The sequence below is a fragment of the Bubalus bubalis genome, chromosome 20 (assembly GCF_019923935.1).
Source record: "Bubalus bubalis isolate 160015118507 breed Murrah chromosome 20, NDDB_SH_1, whole genome shotgun sequence".
Taxonomy (NCBI): Eukaryota; Metazoa; Chordata; class Mammalia; order Artiodactyla; family Bovidae; genus Bubalus; species Bubalus bubalis.
Genome location: NC_059176.1, coordinates 27,513,438 through 27,532,149, shown reverse-complemented (window position 1 = coordinate 27,532,149; position 18,712 = coordinate 27,513,438). Strand labels below are relative to the sequence as shown.

Sequence of the window (18,712 nt, the reverse complement as noted above, 5' to 3'; positions counted from 1 at the left end):
ACTTCAGTATTCTTGCCTGGAGAATCCCATGGACCGAGGAGCCTGATGGGTCCATAGGGTCACAGAGAGTCAGACATGACTAAGCGACTAAGCACAGCACAGCACCCCAGGTTAAGGCAAAAGAGTCATCATGTATTCGCTTTCTTTTATTGCAGGACATTTGTGAAGATATTTCTGATCATGTCGAGCAGATCCATGCCCTCCTTGAAACAGAGTTCTCCCTGAAGCTGCTGTCCTACTCCGTCAACGTGATTGTGGACATCCACGCCGTGCAGCTGCTCTGGCACCAACTCCGCGTCTCAGTGCTTGTTCTGCGGGAGCGCATTCTGCAGGGTCTGCAGGACGCCAATGGCAACTACACCAGACAGACGGACATTCTGCAGGCTTTCTCCGAAGAGACAAAGGAGGTGGGTGTTTTCCTGGAAGCCACATAATGCCTCATCAAGTGTGACTATTTGAGAATGTTTTCAGTTCAGAGGTGCGGGATAGGAATTATTTATAAGTAAATAAGCAGGTCCTAAGCTGGGCTTTGAAACTAGGTATAGTGATGGGAGGCGATGGTGAATGAATGAATCTATCGACCAGAGGCTATGATGAATGAATGAAAATATGAACCAGAGTTAACTCACACCTGGTAGTTTGCATAGATATCACCTGTAGCTTTTGGTGCTAGCCTGACATCCTGTTCCTTGTTCAACTATTTTATAAATATTTATTGAGTGCTTACTGTGGGCCAGGCATTAGGTGCTAAGAATATAATCATGATCAAAGCATGATCTTTGTCTTTAAAGGGCTGAGATTAGTGGGGGATCGAGACAAGTGGACAGACATGAAGACCAGACTCTGGTCTGCATGATTTACATGCAGATACAATGGTCTACGTGAAGCCACTGGAGGTCAGAGAAGGGGCATCTAATTCAGGCAGGGAGGCTTTCTAGGAGACGCAAGTCTAACCTGAGACCTGAAGAAGAAGCAGGATTAGACTGATGAATGGAGGTAGAAACTGTTCTAGACAGAAGGAATGACATAAAGATTCAGAGGTAAGAGAGAGAAGGATAATATCAGAGAGCAAAAAGCTCAAAGGACCAGGAAGCTGCATTTGAACTAATATGTGAGCGAGGTCATATCATGAAGATGAAAAGCTATGTTAAAAAGTCATATTAAGAGAAGTGGACTTCATTTTGAGGATAACAGAAGAGTTTGTTCAGGGAATTGATATGATTCAGTTCATACTTTAGAAAAATCATTCTGGTTGCAGTGAGTCATATGGGCTTTAGAATTTTGCACAACCAGTATACTTAGATTTTTTTGTACTCATAGTAAGCACAGTTTGGAGAGTTTATTGTTATTAATCTTGATACATAGTTTAAGAATGAACACTGTAAAGTAAAATCCAAGTAAACTCTCCTATTCTCAAATAAAAGCAACACACACACAGAGGAATTGTGCTAGCTAAGTAGGGGCTATATATGTGTGTGTGTGTATAGATAGATACCACGTATGGATACATATAGAGTGTGTGTGTATATAGTCCCTTGGCTCTTGATACCCACTTTAGTGCTCTGCTGTTGATTTTGTGGAAAATATGTATTATACAAGTATAAAAGGCATTTATATAAATATATAAGACTAAAAGACCCTATAAAGAGTGCTCCATAGCTCATTAATTTATTTATGTGTTAGTGGCTCCAACATTATCAACAGCACAAAACAAATCTGGGCTTCTCATAAATGATTTATACTTGTTGATTATTGTTTTCTTAATGATGCTCTTGCTGTGGAAAATTCCCAGCAGGTCGTAGAAGTTTATGGGAATGAAAATCTACGGGGCTCACTTCTAACTTTAAGGCACAATCTGTTTTCATTTAGCTTTTCTGGATAACGTGGCAATGAAGGACATGATACAGTCTTTGGCAGGGTTCCTCTTAAAATTGTAGGATGAATATGTAGGTGTGTGTTAGTCCCCAGATGCCATCCCTCCCAATTGGGATCCCTAGAGGGTCCTCGATTGGAATTCTTGTGGTTATGGGAAACTACAAAGAACTCTAAACTAAGCAACTATGCGTGCATGTGTGCTGAGTCACTTTAGTCGTGTCTGACTCTTTGCAACCCTATGGACTGTAGCCTTCCAGGTTCCTCTACCCATAGGATTCTTCAGGCAAGAATATGGGAGTGCGTTGTCAAGCTCTCCTCCAGGGGATCTTCCCCACCCAGGGATCGAACCTGCATCTCTTACATCTCCTGCACTGGCAGGCCAGTACTTTACCACTAGCACCATCTGGGAAGCCCAAGAAATTATAATCCAATTAACAGAAAAGAATCCAAAACTAGTCAACTCTGCCCTAAATCTGTTGTTATGAGGCATTGTATGCTAATGAGGTGGAGATCAGATATGGGAAGGTTTTGTCTAAACTCTGAAGAGATCTTACTTTAGATATCTCTTGGTATCTCCAATCTATACATTCTTTTTTGCTTGTTTGTTCTTACCCCTGTATTCACCTCATTCTGTCCAATGTCCCATATTGATTAGTCATTAGACCTGCCCACTTTCTACCACTAAAGGGGACATTGGAAATAATTGAGTCAAACCAATTAATTTTACATACTTATTTATTCAAATTATTAAAGAAGTGCTATGACAAAGAAAGCTCAAAGTACTGCACATTTGTACTCATTTCACATGCTAGCAAAGTAGTGCTCAAAATTTTCCAAGCTAGGCTTCAACAGTGCATGAACCGAGAACTTCCAGATGTACAAGCTGGATTTAGAAAAGGCAGAGGACCAGAGATCAAATTGCCAATGTCCATTGGATCATAGAGAAAGCAAGAGAATTCCAGGAAAACATCTACTTCTGCTTCATTGACTACACTAAAGCCTTTGACTATGTGGATCACAACAAACTGTGGAAAATTCTTCAGGAGATGGGAGAACCAAACCATCTTTCCTGCCTCCTGCGAAACCTGTAGGCAGGTCAAGAAGCAGCAATTAAACCAGACATGGAACAACAGACTGGTTTCATATTGGGAAAGAAGTATGTCAAGGCTGTATATTGTCATGCTGCTTATTCTTATTTAGCTTATATGCAGAGAACATCATGCAAAATGCCAGGCTACATGAAGCACAAGCTGGAATCAAGATTGCCAGGAGAAATATCAGTCAACCTCAGATACGCAGATGACACCACCCTTATGGCAGAAAGCAGAGGAACTAAAGAACCTCTTGATGAAGGTAAAAGAGGAGAGTGAAAAAGCTGGTTTAAAACTCAACATTCAAAAACCTTAAGATCATGGCATCCAGTCCCATCGCTTCATGGCAAATAGATGGGGCAACAGTGGAAACAGGGATAGACTTTATTTTCTGGGGCTCCAAAATCACTGCAGATGGTGACTGAAGCCATGAAATTAAAAGATGCTTGCTCCTTGGAAGAAAATCTATGACCAACCTAGACAGCATATTAAAAAGCAGAGACATTACTTTGCTGACAAAGATCCGTCTAGTCAAAGCTACAGTTTTTCCAGTAATCATGTATGGATGTGAGAGTTGAACCATAAAGAAGGCTGAACACTGAAGAATTGATGCTTTTGAACTGTGGTGTTGGAGAAGACTCTTGAGAGTCCTTGAACTGCAAGGAAATCAAACCAGTGAATCCTAAAGGAAATCAATCCTGAATATTCATTGGAAGGACTGATGCTGAAGCTGAAGCTCCAGTACTTTGGCCACCTGATGCCAAGAGCCGACTCATTGGAAAAGATCCTTATGCTGAAAAGATTGAAGGTAGGAGGAGAAGGGGATGACAGAGGGTTAGATGGTTGGATGGCATCACTGACTCAATGGACATGAGTTTGAGGAAACTCCTGGAGATAGTGAAGGACCGGGAAGCCTGGCATGCTGCAGCCCATGGGTTCACAAAGAGTCATGACTGAGTGACTGAACAACAATAACAACAGTTTATTCGTTCAATAAACATTTACTGATCAACTCTGTTTATAGCTGGGAATGTGAAAGTACTCTAGAGTTTATGGTTATTGTGTTTTGTGGAATATGTTCATCATGCTTTTATTTGAACTTGTTTTGTTCACCGAGTGGTAGCCCATGAAAGATGAAAAACCATTGAGACTGTAACTGGCCACTATTTTCACAGCTGTGTTGTGACTTTATATTAAGTAGTACCCATGGTCAAGAATACACAGAAGAACTGTATAAAAAAGATCTTCACGACCTAGATAATCACGATGGTGTGATCACTGACCTAGAGCCAGACATCCTGGAATGTGAAGTCAAGCGGGCCTTAGAAAGCATCACTATGAACAAAGCTAGTGGAGGTGATGGAATTCCAGTTGAGCTATTTCAAATCCTGGAAGATGATGCTGTGAAAGTGCTGCACTCAATATGCCAGCAAATTTGGAAAACTCAGCAGTGGCCACAGGACTGGAAAAGGTCAGTTTTCATTCCAATCCCAAAGAAAGGCAATGCCAAAGAGTGTTCAAACTACTGCACAATTGTACTCATCTCACACGCTAGTAAAGTAATGCTCAAAATTCTTCAAGCTAGGCTTCAGCAATACGTGAACTGTGAACTTCCAGATGTTCAAGCTGGTTTTTAGAAAAGGCAGAGGAACCAGAGATCAAATTGCCAACATCTGCTGGATCATGGAAAAAGCAAGAGAGTTCCAGCAAAACATCTATTTCTGCTTTATTGACTATGCCAAAGCCTTTGACTGTGTGGATCACAATAAACTGTGGAAAATTCTGAAAGAAATGGGAATACCAGACTACCTGATCTGCCTCTTGAGAAATCTGTATGCAGGTCAGGAAGCAACAGTTAGAACTGGACATGGAACAACAGACTGGTTCCAAATAGGAAAAGGAGTACATCAAGGCTGTATATTGTCACCCTGCTTATTTAACTTATATGCAGAGTACATCATGAGAAACGCTGGACTGGAAGAAACACAAGCTGGAATCAAGATTGCCGGGAGAAATATCAATAACCTCAGATATGCAGATGACACCACCCTTATGGCAGAAAGTGAAGAGGAACTACAAAGCCTCTTGATGAAAGTGAAAGAGGAGAGTGAACAAGTTGGCTTAAAGCTCAACATTCAGAAAACGAAGATCATGGCATCCGGTCCCATCACTTCATGGGAAATAGCTGGGGAAACAGTGGAAACAGTGTCAGACTTTATTTTTGGGGCTCCAAAATCACTGCAGATGGTGACTGCAGCCATGAAATTAAAAGACACTTACTCCTTGGAAGGAAAGTTATGACCAACCTAGATAGCATATTCAAAAGCAGAGACATTCCTTTGCCAACAAAGGTTCGTCTAGTCAAGGCTATGGTTTTTCCTGTGTCATATATGGATGTGAGAGTTGGACTGTGAAGAAGGCTGAGTGCCGAAGAATTGATACTTTTGAACTGTGGTGTTGGAGAAGACTCTTGAGAGTCCCTTGGACTGCAAAGAGATCCAACCAGTCCATTCTGAAGGAGATCAGCCCTGGGATTTCTTTGGAAGGAATGATGCTAAAGCTGAAATTCCAGTACTTTGGCCACCTCATGCGAAGAGTTGATTCATTGGAAAAGACTCTGATGCTGGGAGGGATTGGGGGCAAGAGGAGAAGGGGATGACAGAGGATGAGATGGCTGGATGGCATCACTGACTCAATGGACGTGAGTCTGGGTGAACTCTGGGAGTTGGTGATGGACAGGGAGGCCTGGTGTGCTGTGATTCATGGGGTCGCAAAGAGTCGGACACGACTGAGCGACTGAACTGAACTGAACTGACTGATGGTCCCCACACTATGAGCTCAACAACTATTTACAGATTCAGTTGGAAGCAGTTTAGTGCATTTTCATGTTTGGAGTCAGTTTTTAGCTTTGGTGTAGACATGCAAGAATATATTGAATGAAGGGGTAAAGGAACAGTGGGCTCAAAGCCACCTGCTTTGTGAACATTTCTCTATGAACTGAAGCACTGTCTCCGTTACCATCCTTTCTGCAGCTATGGATTTTTGATCCTATTTTTTTGTCAGTTTTGTTTTTGCCAACACACTGAAACTGTGGAAAATAGGAAGAGAATTAGGATAAAATTCTCAGCTTTATTAGTATAAATTCAGCTGTGAAAGATTTGTAGAATGAATAGGGAAATGGCATTAAACATGCTGATAATCTAAAATAGTAGATGTATTCCAGTGAAGGTGAATTCATGTTTCTTTTCTAGAAATCAGTTGAGTTTCAGAGCCCATTATAGAATAGGTTTGAAAATTGAGAAAGTGGCAAGTTCTCTTTCTTTCTGTCCTTACAAAAACAAAATGAGTTTTATTCCTTTATTTAAATATGGAGTAGATCATATCTTGTAAACAAATTGGCAAACATGTTACTGAAACAAAGCCAGCTGAACAAACAAATGAAAAATACTTTAGGGCAAAGCTCAAAATTGTATAAAAATGTGTTATCCTGAAATTTTCTATGTTTCAGAAATTGTGATAATTTATGTTTATTGTTTCATTTAGTAAGAAAGGTAATGGATATTAAAAGTAGTTCCATTTTAATGTTACTCATCCATAGAAAAGAATGAAAGATTTCCATTTGCAGCAACATGGTTGGACTTATAGAGTGCAATACTAAATGAATAAGTCAGAAAGAGAAAGACAAATACTAAATTATATCACTTTTAAGTGGAATATAAAAAATAACATAAATGAATTTATTTATAAAACAGAAACAGATTCACAGAAATAGAAACAAGTTTATGGTTACCAAAGGGAAAAGGAAGGGAAAAGGGATAAATGAAAAGTACGGGATTAATAGGTATACACAACTATATCTATAGAATAGATAAACAACAGGGGATTTACTATATAACACAGGGAACAATATTCAGTATCAGAACAACCTATAATGGAAAAGAATCTGAAAAAACATATATGTAACTGAATCACTTTGCTGTATACCTGAAAATAATGCAATATTGTAAATCAGTTGCTTCAGTTAAAAAATATACTTCAGTTATGCTTCCATTAAAAAAATAGTTTCATTTTTCCATTCAGTTCTCAAAACTGAATTTAAGAGAGGTTAAATGATTGTTTAAGGACATAAACTTAGGAATAATTAAATAAAACAAGTAAAACCAGCTCTTAACTGATCTCTTCTGTGATAATAATACCTGATCTCTTCTGTGATAATAATAATTTCTTCCCTCCCTTCCTTTCTTTCTACCTCCCCTAAATATTTATTGACTTCCCTGGTGGCTCAGATGGTAAAGAATCTGCCTGCAATGCAGGAGACCCGAGTTTGATTCCTGGGTTGGGAAGATTCCACCAGAGAAGGGAATGGTAACCCACTCCAGTATTCTTACCTGGAAAATTCCATGGATAGAGGAGCCTGATTTCTTACTCTTTATAAGGCACTAGGTAGTCAAAGATGAATAACATATGTTATTAAATGTTAGGAATCACAATTTTGTTAGATTCTCAAACAGTTCTGGAAAGTAGGGAGAGTGAGTGCTGTTATCCTTATTTTACAGATGATATTGTAATCCATCTTACAAATAAGAAGACTGAAGTTAGGAGAGGTAGTCGCACAGGTAGTGATAACTGTTAATAGTATTAACACAATAGCAAACATTGATTAAGAACTTACCATATGCCAGACAGTGTGGTAAGCACTTTACCTGAATGATGCTCACCCTCACAGTGGGAACACATTGGCCCTTGCAAGCACTCACACCATTGCACTTTGCGTGTTCTTCCACTAGCACTTAACCACAGGACAATTTATATCACAACAAAGTGTGATGTATATAAAATAAGTAATAAGGGTAAGGATTCATTGAGTACCTATCCATGTGCCAGACTTGTGTCTTACATAATCTTTAAGGCTTGCAGCAGCCCTATGACATGGCTTATTGTTTCATTTTCACAGATGAGGGAAATGAAGCTTAGTGACATCAAGCTACTGGTTCATGGTCATATAAATAATTAATGCATAAGCTAGAATTTAACTCTGCTGCTGCTGCTGCTAAGTCACTTCAGTCCTGTCCGACTCTGTGTGACCCCATAGATGGCAGCCCACCAGGCTCCTCTGTCCCTGGGATTCTCCAGGAAAGATCACTGGAGTGGGTTGCCATTTCCTTCTCCAATGCATGCATGCACGCTAAATTGCTTCAGTCGTGTCCGTTTAACTCTGAGGTTTGGGCATTTAATCACTGGAGTCAACTAAAACTACATAATCAGAGGAATAAACTTCATGAAGGCATAGCTAAGTGTTGTGGTTATCCTGGCGAGCAAGCCATTTTCTATGTGATTTATACCTTTGTGGTACTTACAAACCACTTGGATAAACAGATTAATCAAAGAATCACAATAGTATGTATTTAAAGATTGAGATAAATGTTTCAGGAAAAACAACATAGTTTTTTGAGAGATTATAAAAGATTCTGATTTACATGGGACTTTAGAATCTTGAAGAAATAAAACTTGTTCTGAGGTCTGAGGGGTGAGTAAGAGTTAACTAGTTAGGGGTGTTACAGGTGGAAAGCTTTATTGGCAGAGGAAATAGCATGTGCAAAGGTTCTGAGGCAGAAGAAACACAATATATTAAAAAAATGAAATGATGATGCTGTGGCTGAGTACAGCCTTGGACAGACAGGTGGCTTTAGAGAGGCCTCTTCATATCTGTCTTTGAAGGGTTGGAGTTTTAATCTAGCAGCAGGAAGCTAACAAAAGACTTTAAGCAACGAAGTAATAGCGTCAGACTTGCAATTTGTAAAGATTACTCTGGTGGCAATGTGGAAGGCGTACTGGAGGAGGGGATATATCCAGTTTAAAATAGCACCCAGTGAATCAGAAAATTTTGGCACAAAGGTCAGAGTGTGGACTCTGGGTCAGACAGCCTTCATTTAAGGCTTAGCTCAGCTTTAGTCACCAGGCCCTGTGCTAGTTATGCACCTTCTTTTGGCTCAGGCTCCACTGAAGGCAATGGCACCCCACTCCAGTACTCTTGCCTGGAAAATCCCATGGATGGAGGAGCCTGATGGGCTGCAGTCCATGGGGTCGCTAAGAGTCGGAAACAACTGAGCGACTTCCCTTTCACTTTTCACTTTCATGCACTGGAGAAGGAAATGGCAACCCACTCCAGTGTTCTTGCCTGGAGAATCCCAGGGACGGGGGAGCCTGGTGGGCTGCCGTCTATGGGGTCGCACAGAGTCGGACACAACTGAAGTGACTTAGCAGCAGCAGCCACTTACATAAAACAGGGACAACAGTACAGACCCCAGGAGAAAATCGTTTTGAGGATTAAGTGGAAAAGTAATAGTAATAAAGAACCATCCCCATTTATAAGATGAGGAGATTTAGGCTTAAAAATAAAATGAGGCTTTTCATTATTATTATTTACCTGGATGTTGTGGAATAAGACTGACGGGAATAGGAGATAAAGGCAAGGTCTGAAGAGAGAGAACCTCCCCAATCCAAACAAACAAATGAGCCAAAAAACCTGATATAAGGGCCTGGAGAGATCAGATCTTGGGATAACCCGACTGAAATAACAGAGTCGTGCTCATCCCATTCCTCCCTCAGGAGCACAGAGATTTCACTCTGCGGTTTTCTTTCTTCATCTCCTAAAGGGCTAGATTAGACCAGCTATTCCTTCAGCCTTGTAGGCATGTCAGATGCCAGGGGCCCTTCTGTCCCAAACAAATTGTCAATTAAAACTCTCCCCATTTGTTGTGTGATGTTAGAAACTGCATTAGTAATGAGATAAAAGCCTTAGTCACACAACCAATGATTAAATTAAAAACACTTATAATACTATTTTTTAGCATAAGGGAATTTCAAGTCAGCCTACTTTGAAGGAAGGTGGGCACTTGGTATCTAACATACACAGATGAAGTGGGCGTCAGGGTGGGAGAGTGTGGGAGAATACACACAGAGGAAGGGATGGGGGCTACAAAGATACACTTTTGAAGCACATTAATTTTTTCCAGGATTCTCGTGTTTACCTTCACACAGATGGGGACAGTAGAAGCTGGTCTTAAACTGTTTTTGTTATGTATGAAAATTCAGTATTTCATCTTCCTGTGATTTGTGAACATATTTTTAACACAGCAGACTTACATAATTAATTATTCTACTTTAAAATATTTACTGAGCATTTACTATGAGCTTACCACTGTAGCAGGTGATGGAGTGATAAGCTAAAGAGATGTACATGGAGATTTTACACTCATATTAATTTGTTTTCAGAAATATTACTACTTAAGGCATCACTTAACAAATGCTTACTAAGTGAACAGTACACTATTGTAAAATAGAAAATCAGGGCAAGAATGGTTATTTTTGGATTGGCCTTGACCAAGGCTCTGTTCTCCAGATTGAAGAAAAATCCTTAAATATTTAAGAACAGGATACTATGTAAAGCAATATGGTAATTAATGAATGTGCCTTTCTGTACCTCAAACCAGAAGCAATTGAGATTGATGCATTTTGGGCCTGTATCGTGGCTTCTGCTGAGATCTCATGTGACCAGCAGATGAGTGTAATGTTACATTTGCTGAAACCATTTCCGTTGTCTGTTTCAGGGCCGGCTTGATGCTCTAACAGAAGTAGATGACTCTGGACAGTTAACAATCAAATGCTCTCAAAATTACTTGTCTCTGGATTGCGGTATTACTGCTTTCGAATTATCTGACTACAGCCCAAGTGAGGATTTGCTCGGTAGCCTGGGTGATATGACCTCTAGCCAGGTCAAAACCAAACCCTTCGACTCGTGGAGCTACAGTGAGATGGAAAAGGAATTCCCCGAGCTTATCCGAAGCGTTGGGTTACTTTCGGTGGCTCCTGACTCCGTCCCTTCCAACGTCAGTGAAGCTGTGAGCGAGGAGGCGTCTCAAGTATCTCTTTCAGCAGATGACAGAGGCAGAAGTGAGGAAAATAATGTGTGCACAGTGGAGGAGCAACCAGGCTTAATGCAGGGGCCATCATCTTCAGTGGAAGCTCCGACAAATGCTGTTCAACCCGCTTCAGAAGCTGTGAAGCAAGAATCTGATTCCTCTTCCCAACATGGGGCGAAGAATCCACAGCCACTTGCTTGTGAAAACGCAACCCCCAAGCGATCCATCAGAGACTGCTTTAACTATAATGAGGACTCTCCCACACAGCCCACGTTGCCAAAAAGAGGGTTTTTCCTTAAAGATGAGACATTTAAGTTTAATCTGAAAGGCCCTAGTGGAAAGAAGCAGATGGTCGATCTGAAGCCTGAGATGAGCAGAAGCACCCCATCCCTGGTGGATCCTCCTGACAGGTCTAAGCTGTGCCTGGTGTTACAGTCTTCTTACCCCAACAGCCCCTCTGCCGCCAGCCAGTCATATGAGTGTTTGCACAAGATGGGGGATGGGAATCTTGAAAATACAGTTAGAAGTCACATTAAGGAGATCTCCTCCAGCCTGGGGAGGCTCAATGACTGCCATAAAGAGAAGCTTCGACTGAAAAAGCCCCACAAGACCGGAGAAGAGATGCCTCCATGCCAGACCCCTAAACAGGAACCCAGTTCAGACAAGCAAGCCAAAAACACTAGGAGCTCGACAGTGCTGAATGCAATTCCTTCTAGTCCTTCCAAGGCCAGACAGAGGCCAGAGACAGAGTCTGCCTCCACGTCCTCACTGGAGCCGTGTCACCAGAGCAGTGGGAAGGCCATATTGCCAGTGCAGTCAGAAACATCCAGTTCACCACCTTTTACTCAAAGCAGCGAGTCCTCTGCTAGCTCTGACAGCGTCACGTCTCTAGGACCCCTTCTTTCAGAGCACAAAGGCAAAAGCAGCTACTCCTCCTCCCCAAGTCACATCACCAGGAACGGTCAGGTTGTGGAGGCCTGGTATGGCTCTGATGAGTACCTGGCACTGCCCTCTCACCTCAAGCAGACAGAAGTATTAGCTCTGAAGCTGGAAAACCTAACAAAGCTGCTGCCTCAGAAACCCAGAGGAGAAACCATTCAGAATATTGATGACTGGGAACTGTCTGAAATGAACTCAGATTCTGAGATGTATCCAACATACCATGTCAAGAAGAAGCATACGAGGCTAGGCAGGGTGTCTCCAAGCTCTTCCAGTGACATAGCCTCTTCGCTCGGGGAGAGTGTGGAATCTGGCCCCTTGAGTGACCTTCTTTCCGATGAGGAACTGGGCGTGCCTCTCTCTGGCATGAAAAAATATGCAGACGAGAAGTCAGAGAGAGTCTCATCCTCTGAGAAAAATGAGAGCCATTCTGCTGCAAAGTCTGCTTTAATTCAGAAACTGATGCAAGATATTCAACACCAGGACAACTATGAAGCCATATGGGAAAAAATAGAGGTGAGGATGGTCTTCTTAATCTAGATGATTTCTTACCTGATTTTTGGAAGTATTGCTGGGAAAAGGTGAAATCTTCCCCTCCCTGTTATAAAATGTCTTGCTATTATTGATAAACATAGTTGATTCCCCAAAGAAAGAAAAGAAAAAAACATACAATGACCACTGCCTGATGACTGGGCCTCAGCCAGGAACTCTGCATGTCTGTGTGCCTGCTGGTGTAGAACTCTTGGTTGCTGTTGCTCAGACCTAACATTGCTCCTGGGCAGTGGTGGACCCGCTTGAGTGAAATACAAAACAAAGCACAACAGTAGCCATGCACACGTACCAATATTTCAGGAATATGTGAATGCAAAGTTCCAGTTACCCTCAGTGCTTTTCTGATTTGTTGGTTTTAACCCCAGAATAGCTTCCATATCTCCAATATTAACTTTTGTAGAAAAAGACCAGACAGTTCTAGTTTTTCAGGATTTTTTCTTTTCTTCAATCTTCCTCCTCTGGCTAATAACCATGCTCCCTGTATTCTGTACCGCCTATGGGCTCCGAGATGCGGAGGTGATATTTTGGGTAAATCGGTACTTTTAGAGCAAATTATTAGATGTAATGAAATCTTTAAGAAGAGAAATCAAAATTTTCAGAACTCAGCTCATTAATGTAAGCTGTGATATAAGACACTAGACAAAAGTATACTACATATGGATGGAATGACCTGGAGGAAGAAGATGGAAATATGTAAAACAAAGAGGGAAAAGTTAACAGCAATATATAATAATAGTTACATATATTAATAATTGTTTTTTACTAAGTATTTGTGTGTCCAATCTTCACAACAACCCTAATATTAACCCTATTTTATGTATGAGGAGACCGAGGCTGAGAGAGACCAGGCGGTTTGCTCTAGAACTCATATTATTAACTAAACACTCCCATGCCTTTCCACAAGAAAGTGACCAGTGTGTACCGCATGTAAATACTGTAGTAGTGAAGAGAAGAAATAATAGCAGCAGAGCTAAGATTTGCCTGGGAAGTCCTTGTGAAAGAATAAGCTTTTACTGGGGCTTTGAAGGATGTGCCAGGATTTAGACAGAGAGAACTAAGCTGAGCATTTCAGGCAGGAGCAAAAACCAAAACATGGAGGTGGGGATTGGGAATGAGCATGGTGCTGCGGCACAGAGAGTTTCTCAACCAGAAGGTCAGTGAGCGGGGAGCACTACATTTCCATACCTTTAATAGACCTGGTTGCTGCCAGGCCCTGATGGCCAGACCGAGGCAACTAGGATTTGTTCACCAGACATCTGTGGTAACTTCTCTGAAAGGGACTGAGAATAGTCACACAGCTCACAGTAACTCATCCTCCTTCTTGGGCTGTTGGTTCTGTGCTAAGGGCCTTACATGCCTTGTTCTACTAAGTCCTGGGAGGTAAGAACTTTTCAGATGAAGAGTGTGATTAGGAAACTGGCTCAGGGCCTCACAGCTAGTGTGTGCAGAGCCAGGAGTTGAACCCAGAGCCAGCACACTTGAAGCAGAATAGGCCGTGGCCTCCAATAGCCTTTCTGGAAGGCCTCATGGGCAGTGGCAGGAAAGATGGTCATGGCAGCCATGGTGGTGACGGATACGGAAATGCCTCTGGCAGCCAGTGTAAGGGGCTGTGGAAGTGGGGGACGGGTGAATGGGGGGAGGGCTGTTGACGATGTGACCGGGATCCAGAAAACCAGTTCCAGACCTTGCCCAGTCATTAAAGACAAATAGTGGCTCACAGCTAGTCATGCTCCATTCTGGACCTCGTTTCTTTTTTGTAGGTAGAGATGTTTTAAACAGATGATGGCATTATACCAACTTCCAAAGGAAGCATCTTTTATTCCATAATTCTACAAAGATGAAGCTAAGTTTTCAGCCTCTAGGTACTGGGGTAGTTGTAATAGAAGAAACAGCTTGAGATGGAGGTGAGGCAGGTAGTTTTTAAAAACATATGCACTGATGTTGAGTAGATGATGAAACTTTTAAGAGGGAGTGTAGGCCATGGGAAATATTGTCCTGGAGTTGGGCTATGAGGTAAAAAGCTAAAAGGAGATTAAGCCCCCTCCTCAGCCCAACCTCCTTTCAATACTTCAGGTGAGGGTGACTGTCAATCCCCAGGTCAGTTGACCTTGGGTATCACATTCTAGCTTTGATCTCTTCCATATGGTGACCCATATTTGACCAGAAAAATATAGTAAGTGTGCAGGCGTGCGTGCTCAGTTGTATGCAACTCTGCAACCACATGGACGCTAGCCCGCCAGGCTCCTCTGTGCATGGGATTCTCGAGGCAGGGATACTGGAATAGGTTGCCATTTCCTACTCCAGGGGCTCTTCCCCACCAGGGATTGAACCCTTTTCTCATCTCCTGAGTCACCTGTGTTGGCAGGCCAAAAAATTTTTTTTAACTACTAAGCCACTTAGGAAGGTAACACCTTCCTGGTATCAGGCACGTACTGGGCACTGTGCCTGCAGTCACGCCTTCATAAGATTCTCATAACAACCCGACCAGGTGGTTTTTTTTTTATTCTTAATCTTAAATTGACCACTTCTCCAGTGCACCCACTCTGGTCCTAGCTGCCATCACCTCCTGCCTGGATTACTGCAGTAGCCTCCTTGCTGGTTTCTCTGCTTTCACCCTGCTTCCCTTAAGGTCTGTTCCCAACAGAGCAGCCAGAGTGATCCTTAAAAAATAAATCAGATTATGTCACCCCTCTGCTCAAAACCCCACAACAGCTCCTATGGCATTCAGGGGCCCTACATGGATTGCCACTCCCCTCCCCACCCCCACCCCCCGCAACTCCTCTCTGACTCATTTCCAGTTGCTCTTTCCTGTGCTCACTTCACTCCGTTCCCACTTTGGCCCCTTTGCTGTCCCTAGAATAAGCTAGGCACACTTCTGCCTTTCAGACCTTTGTCAGCTCCCTCTGGCTGTACCTTCTCTGTCAGTTTTTTAATTCCTCCTTCTCTTCTGAGTGATTGCTCAAATATTAGCTTCTTAGGGAAGCTTGGGTTTTCCAGGTGGTGCTAGTGGTAAAGAACCCACCTGTCAATGCAGGAGACATAAGAGATGCAGGTTTGATTTCTGGATCAGGAAGATCCCCTGGAGGAGGGCATGGCAACCCACTCCAGTATTCTTGCCTGGAGAATCCCCATGGGCGGAGCAGCCTGGTGGCCTACAGTCCATAGGGTCGCAAAGAGTTGAACACAACTAAACACGCAGACAGGGTAGCTTACCCTGATCACCTTTTATTTTATTTACTTATTTTTTTTTAATTTTATTTTATTTTTAAACTTTACATAATTGTATTAGTTTTGCCAAATATCAAAATGAATCCGCCACAGGTATACATGTGTTCCCCATCCTGAACCCTCCTCCCTCCTCCCTCCCCATACCCTCCCTCTGGGTCGTCCCAGTGCACCAGCCCCAAGCATCCAGCATTGTGCATCGAACCTGGACTGGCAACTCATTTCATACATGATATTTTACATGTTTCAATGCCATTCTCCCAAATGGTGTATCCTGACCTCTATTCTTGTCTTCAGCTCTTACTTTATTTTGACATTTTATATAATTCTCTTATTTAGCATGTATATCATTGTTAATTTTTTGTCTCCCTCTGCTAGACTGGGAGCTCTGTGAGGGTAGAAATACTCATGTGTTTAGTTTGCTAGTGAATCTCATGTACCTAGAACATTGTCTGCTACATAGTAGGTGCTCAGTGAAGACTGTTGAATGAAGAGTGAGTGAATCCCTGCTTTAAAGTGGAGGAAATGAGTTCACAGAGATTAAATTACTTCCCTTAACCTGCACAGCTAATATGTCATAGAGCCATGCTTCAAGCCACATCTGCTTTCTCTTCCTACTAAATAAAGTCTTGGGAAGAGAAGTATTCCCTGAGAGAATGAGGATAGATGGAGAAGAGAAAAGGATGTCTCAAGTTTTAGCCCAGTTATGAGGCAGGAATATGAAAGTGGCCCAGAGTGGGGTTGAGGAAGGAACCAAATTCTGTGGTACTAAGTAAATGAAGGGAGAAGAGATGTTTAGTAAGATGAATATCAGCTTTGTTCTTTGCAAAATGGAGTTCAAGAACAGTAAGGATGAAGGAGAAAAACCAACCTCTAGATTTGTTGTAAAGAGTCAGTGAGTCCCTTAGAGAAAAAGGGACTTCATGAAAGAGCAGAGGTAGAAGCTGGGTTATAGATGGTTAAGAAGTGAGAGAGAATCATTCCTAATGACTCCCGGGACCGAGTTCCGAAAGCCATATGAGAGAAAGTATGGTAGTGGAAAGCGAGGTCAGATAAAAGTTTCTATTTAAAAAGTTAAAGCTTATTTGAAGGCAGGAATAAAAGAGTCAGCAGCAAGAGAGATGGAGGTGCTGGAAAGCATCTCAGTGTGGCATGTGGGACTCCATGGGAGGAACTGTGGCCTGGTCTAAAACTATGGGCTGCCATAGAGTCCCTGGGGACACCTGGGAGTCATGAGACATGTGAGAGTCTTAGATGCTTTATGTTCTTCACCTCTCACATGTATGTCTTTCTCTTACTAGGCTGGTTTTGTGAATGTGAAAGATTTGTTTTTAGTTTGAATTTTTAATTCATCAGAAAATTTAATTTCTTTGAATAGATTATATGTTTTCACATGGTTTAAAAACTTATGCTTAAGAAACAGCCTCACAGACATAGGAAAAAAAAAAAACAATGTATGGTTACCAAAGGAGAAAAGGGTGGGAGTTTGGGATTAGCAGATATACGCCACTATATATAAAGTAGATAAACAACAAGGTCCTACTGTATAGCATAGGGAACTACATTCGATATCCTGTAATAAACCATAATAGAAAAGAATATGAAAAGGAATGTGTTTATATATGTATGACTGAGTCACTTTGCTGTATACCAGAAGCTAACACACACTGCAAGTCAACTATACATCAATAAAAATAAACAAAACCATTAAAAACTTTAAAAAATATTCCATTAACTCTCTCTCCCATCCTTGTCACTCAGTTTGAGTTCCCACCTCGCCAGTGATCATTGTTGTTTTCAGTTCTAATGTCCTTTAAGAAGTGCTTTATACATACACAAATGAATGCAAATATATTGGTTATGCAGTATTTTAAAACCTGGGAAATAAGTTGCAACCCATCCTTCTCCATTAACGAAAGCTCCTCAGTTAGCTCGGTGAGTTCTTAAGTGATGGTCCTTCTTCCAGTCTCTGTGCAGGTTGAGGGAATCTTCCTCAAACGTGGCTGATTTCCCCAGAACCTCTTGTGTGGATAAGGTAAACGAGCATCCCAGGTCTGAGTGCTTACCTCCTATGGGGCTTCTCAAGGCCTAAAATTAAAAGTGGAGAAATGAGTCAGTCCATTGAACTATACTTATTTGCTCTGATACATTCAAGAAATAAAAGCAACGAAGAGAAAGGGGACAAGGACACGTCTGCTGCTGCTGCTGCTGCTAAGTCGCTTCAGTCATGTCTGACTCAGTGCAACCCCATAGACGGCAGCCCACTAGGCTCCTCTGTCCCTGGGCAAGCAAAATCCAACAGAATGATGAAAAATTAGCTTAGTCTGATGTCTGGACATATGTGGCTTAAGTGTTAAGGAATGGCAGCTATAGCTTATGGGCCAAAACTGGCCCAAGGCCTAATTTCTAAAATAATATTTTATTGGAACATAGCTGTGCTCATCATTTATGGCTACTTTCGTCCTGCAGTGACAAAATTGAGTGGTTGTGACAGAGACCAATGGCTTGCAAAGCCTAGAATGTTTACTGTATGATCCTTGATGGAAAACATTTGCTGACCTTTGCTTGAAAGTGAGGAAGAAGCTAGGCAAATAATGTCTACTGAGCATCCACTATATGCCACGTTCTGAGTAGATTCCTTCATTTAATTTATATAACATCCCCAGGGAAGAGCTGTTATTGGTCCTGTTTTTACAGATGACACATCTAAGGCTCCAATGCTAATGACTTGCCCAGGGTCACCCTGCTGCTAAGTATGGGAGCTGGGATTTCAGCTGAGATGCCAGAACTGATTTGCTTTCCTCCTAGAGATGTATTCAAATACCAAGGAACTTAGGCAGTAATCACATAGGCAGATCAAATCTATTTATAAAACCCACAGACCACTACTAGATTGGCAAATGAATAGTATGACTTCTTTCTCATAGCCATGGCTGGTAAGTAGCCACTAGTCCAATGTGGATGATTACTGATGCTAGTTGAGCAGTTGTGATTCTTAGGGAGCTGGAAAATTGCAGTGTGGTGTGATAACAGCAGGGCTTCCCTCGGGGCTCAGATGGTAAAGAACCCACCTGCAATGCCAGAGATCTGGGTTCAATCCCTGGACTG

General features: G+C 41.9%; 1 protein-coding gene across 7 annotated transcripts in view; it reads left to right on the top strand.

Annotated features, from left to right (window-relative positions):
* AKAP6 (A-kinase anchoring protein 6) overlaps positions 1-18,712 on the top strand; it is a 497,045-nt gene that overhangs the window by 202,034 nt on the left and 276,299 nt on the right. For all 7 annotated transcript variants that reach the window (XM_044933227.2, XM_044933232.2, XM_044933229.2 and 4 more), the window contains 2 exons: positions 156-407; positions 10,577-12,343. In XM_044933227.2, the coding sequence (XP_044789162.2) occupies positions 156-407; positions 10,577-12,343 (2,019 nt within the window). The remainder of the gene's footprint in view (positions 1-155; positions 408-10,576; positions 12,344-18,712) is intronic.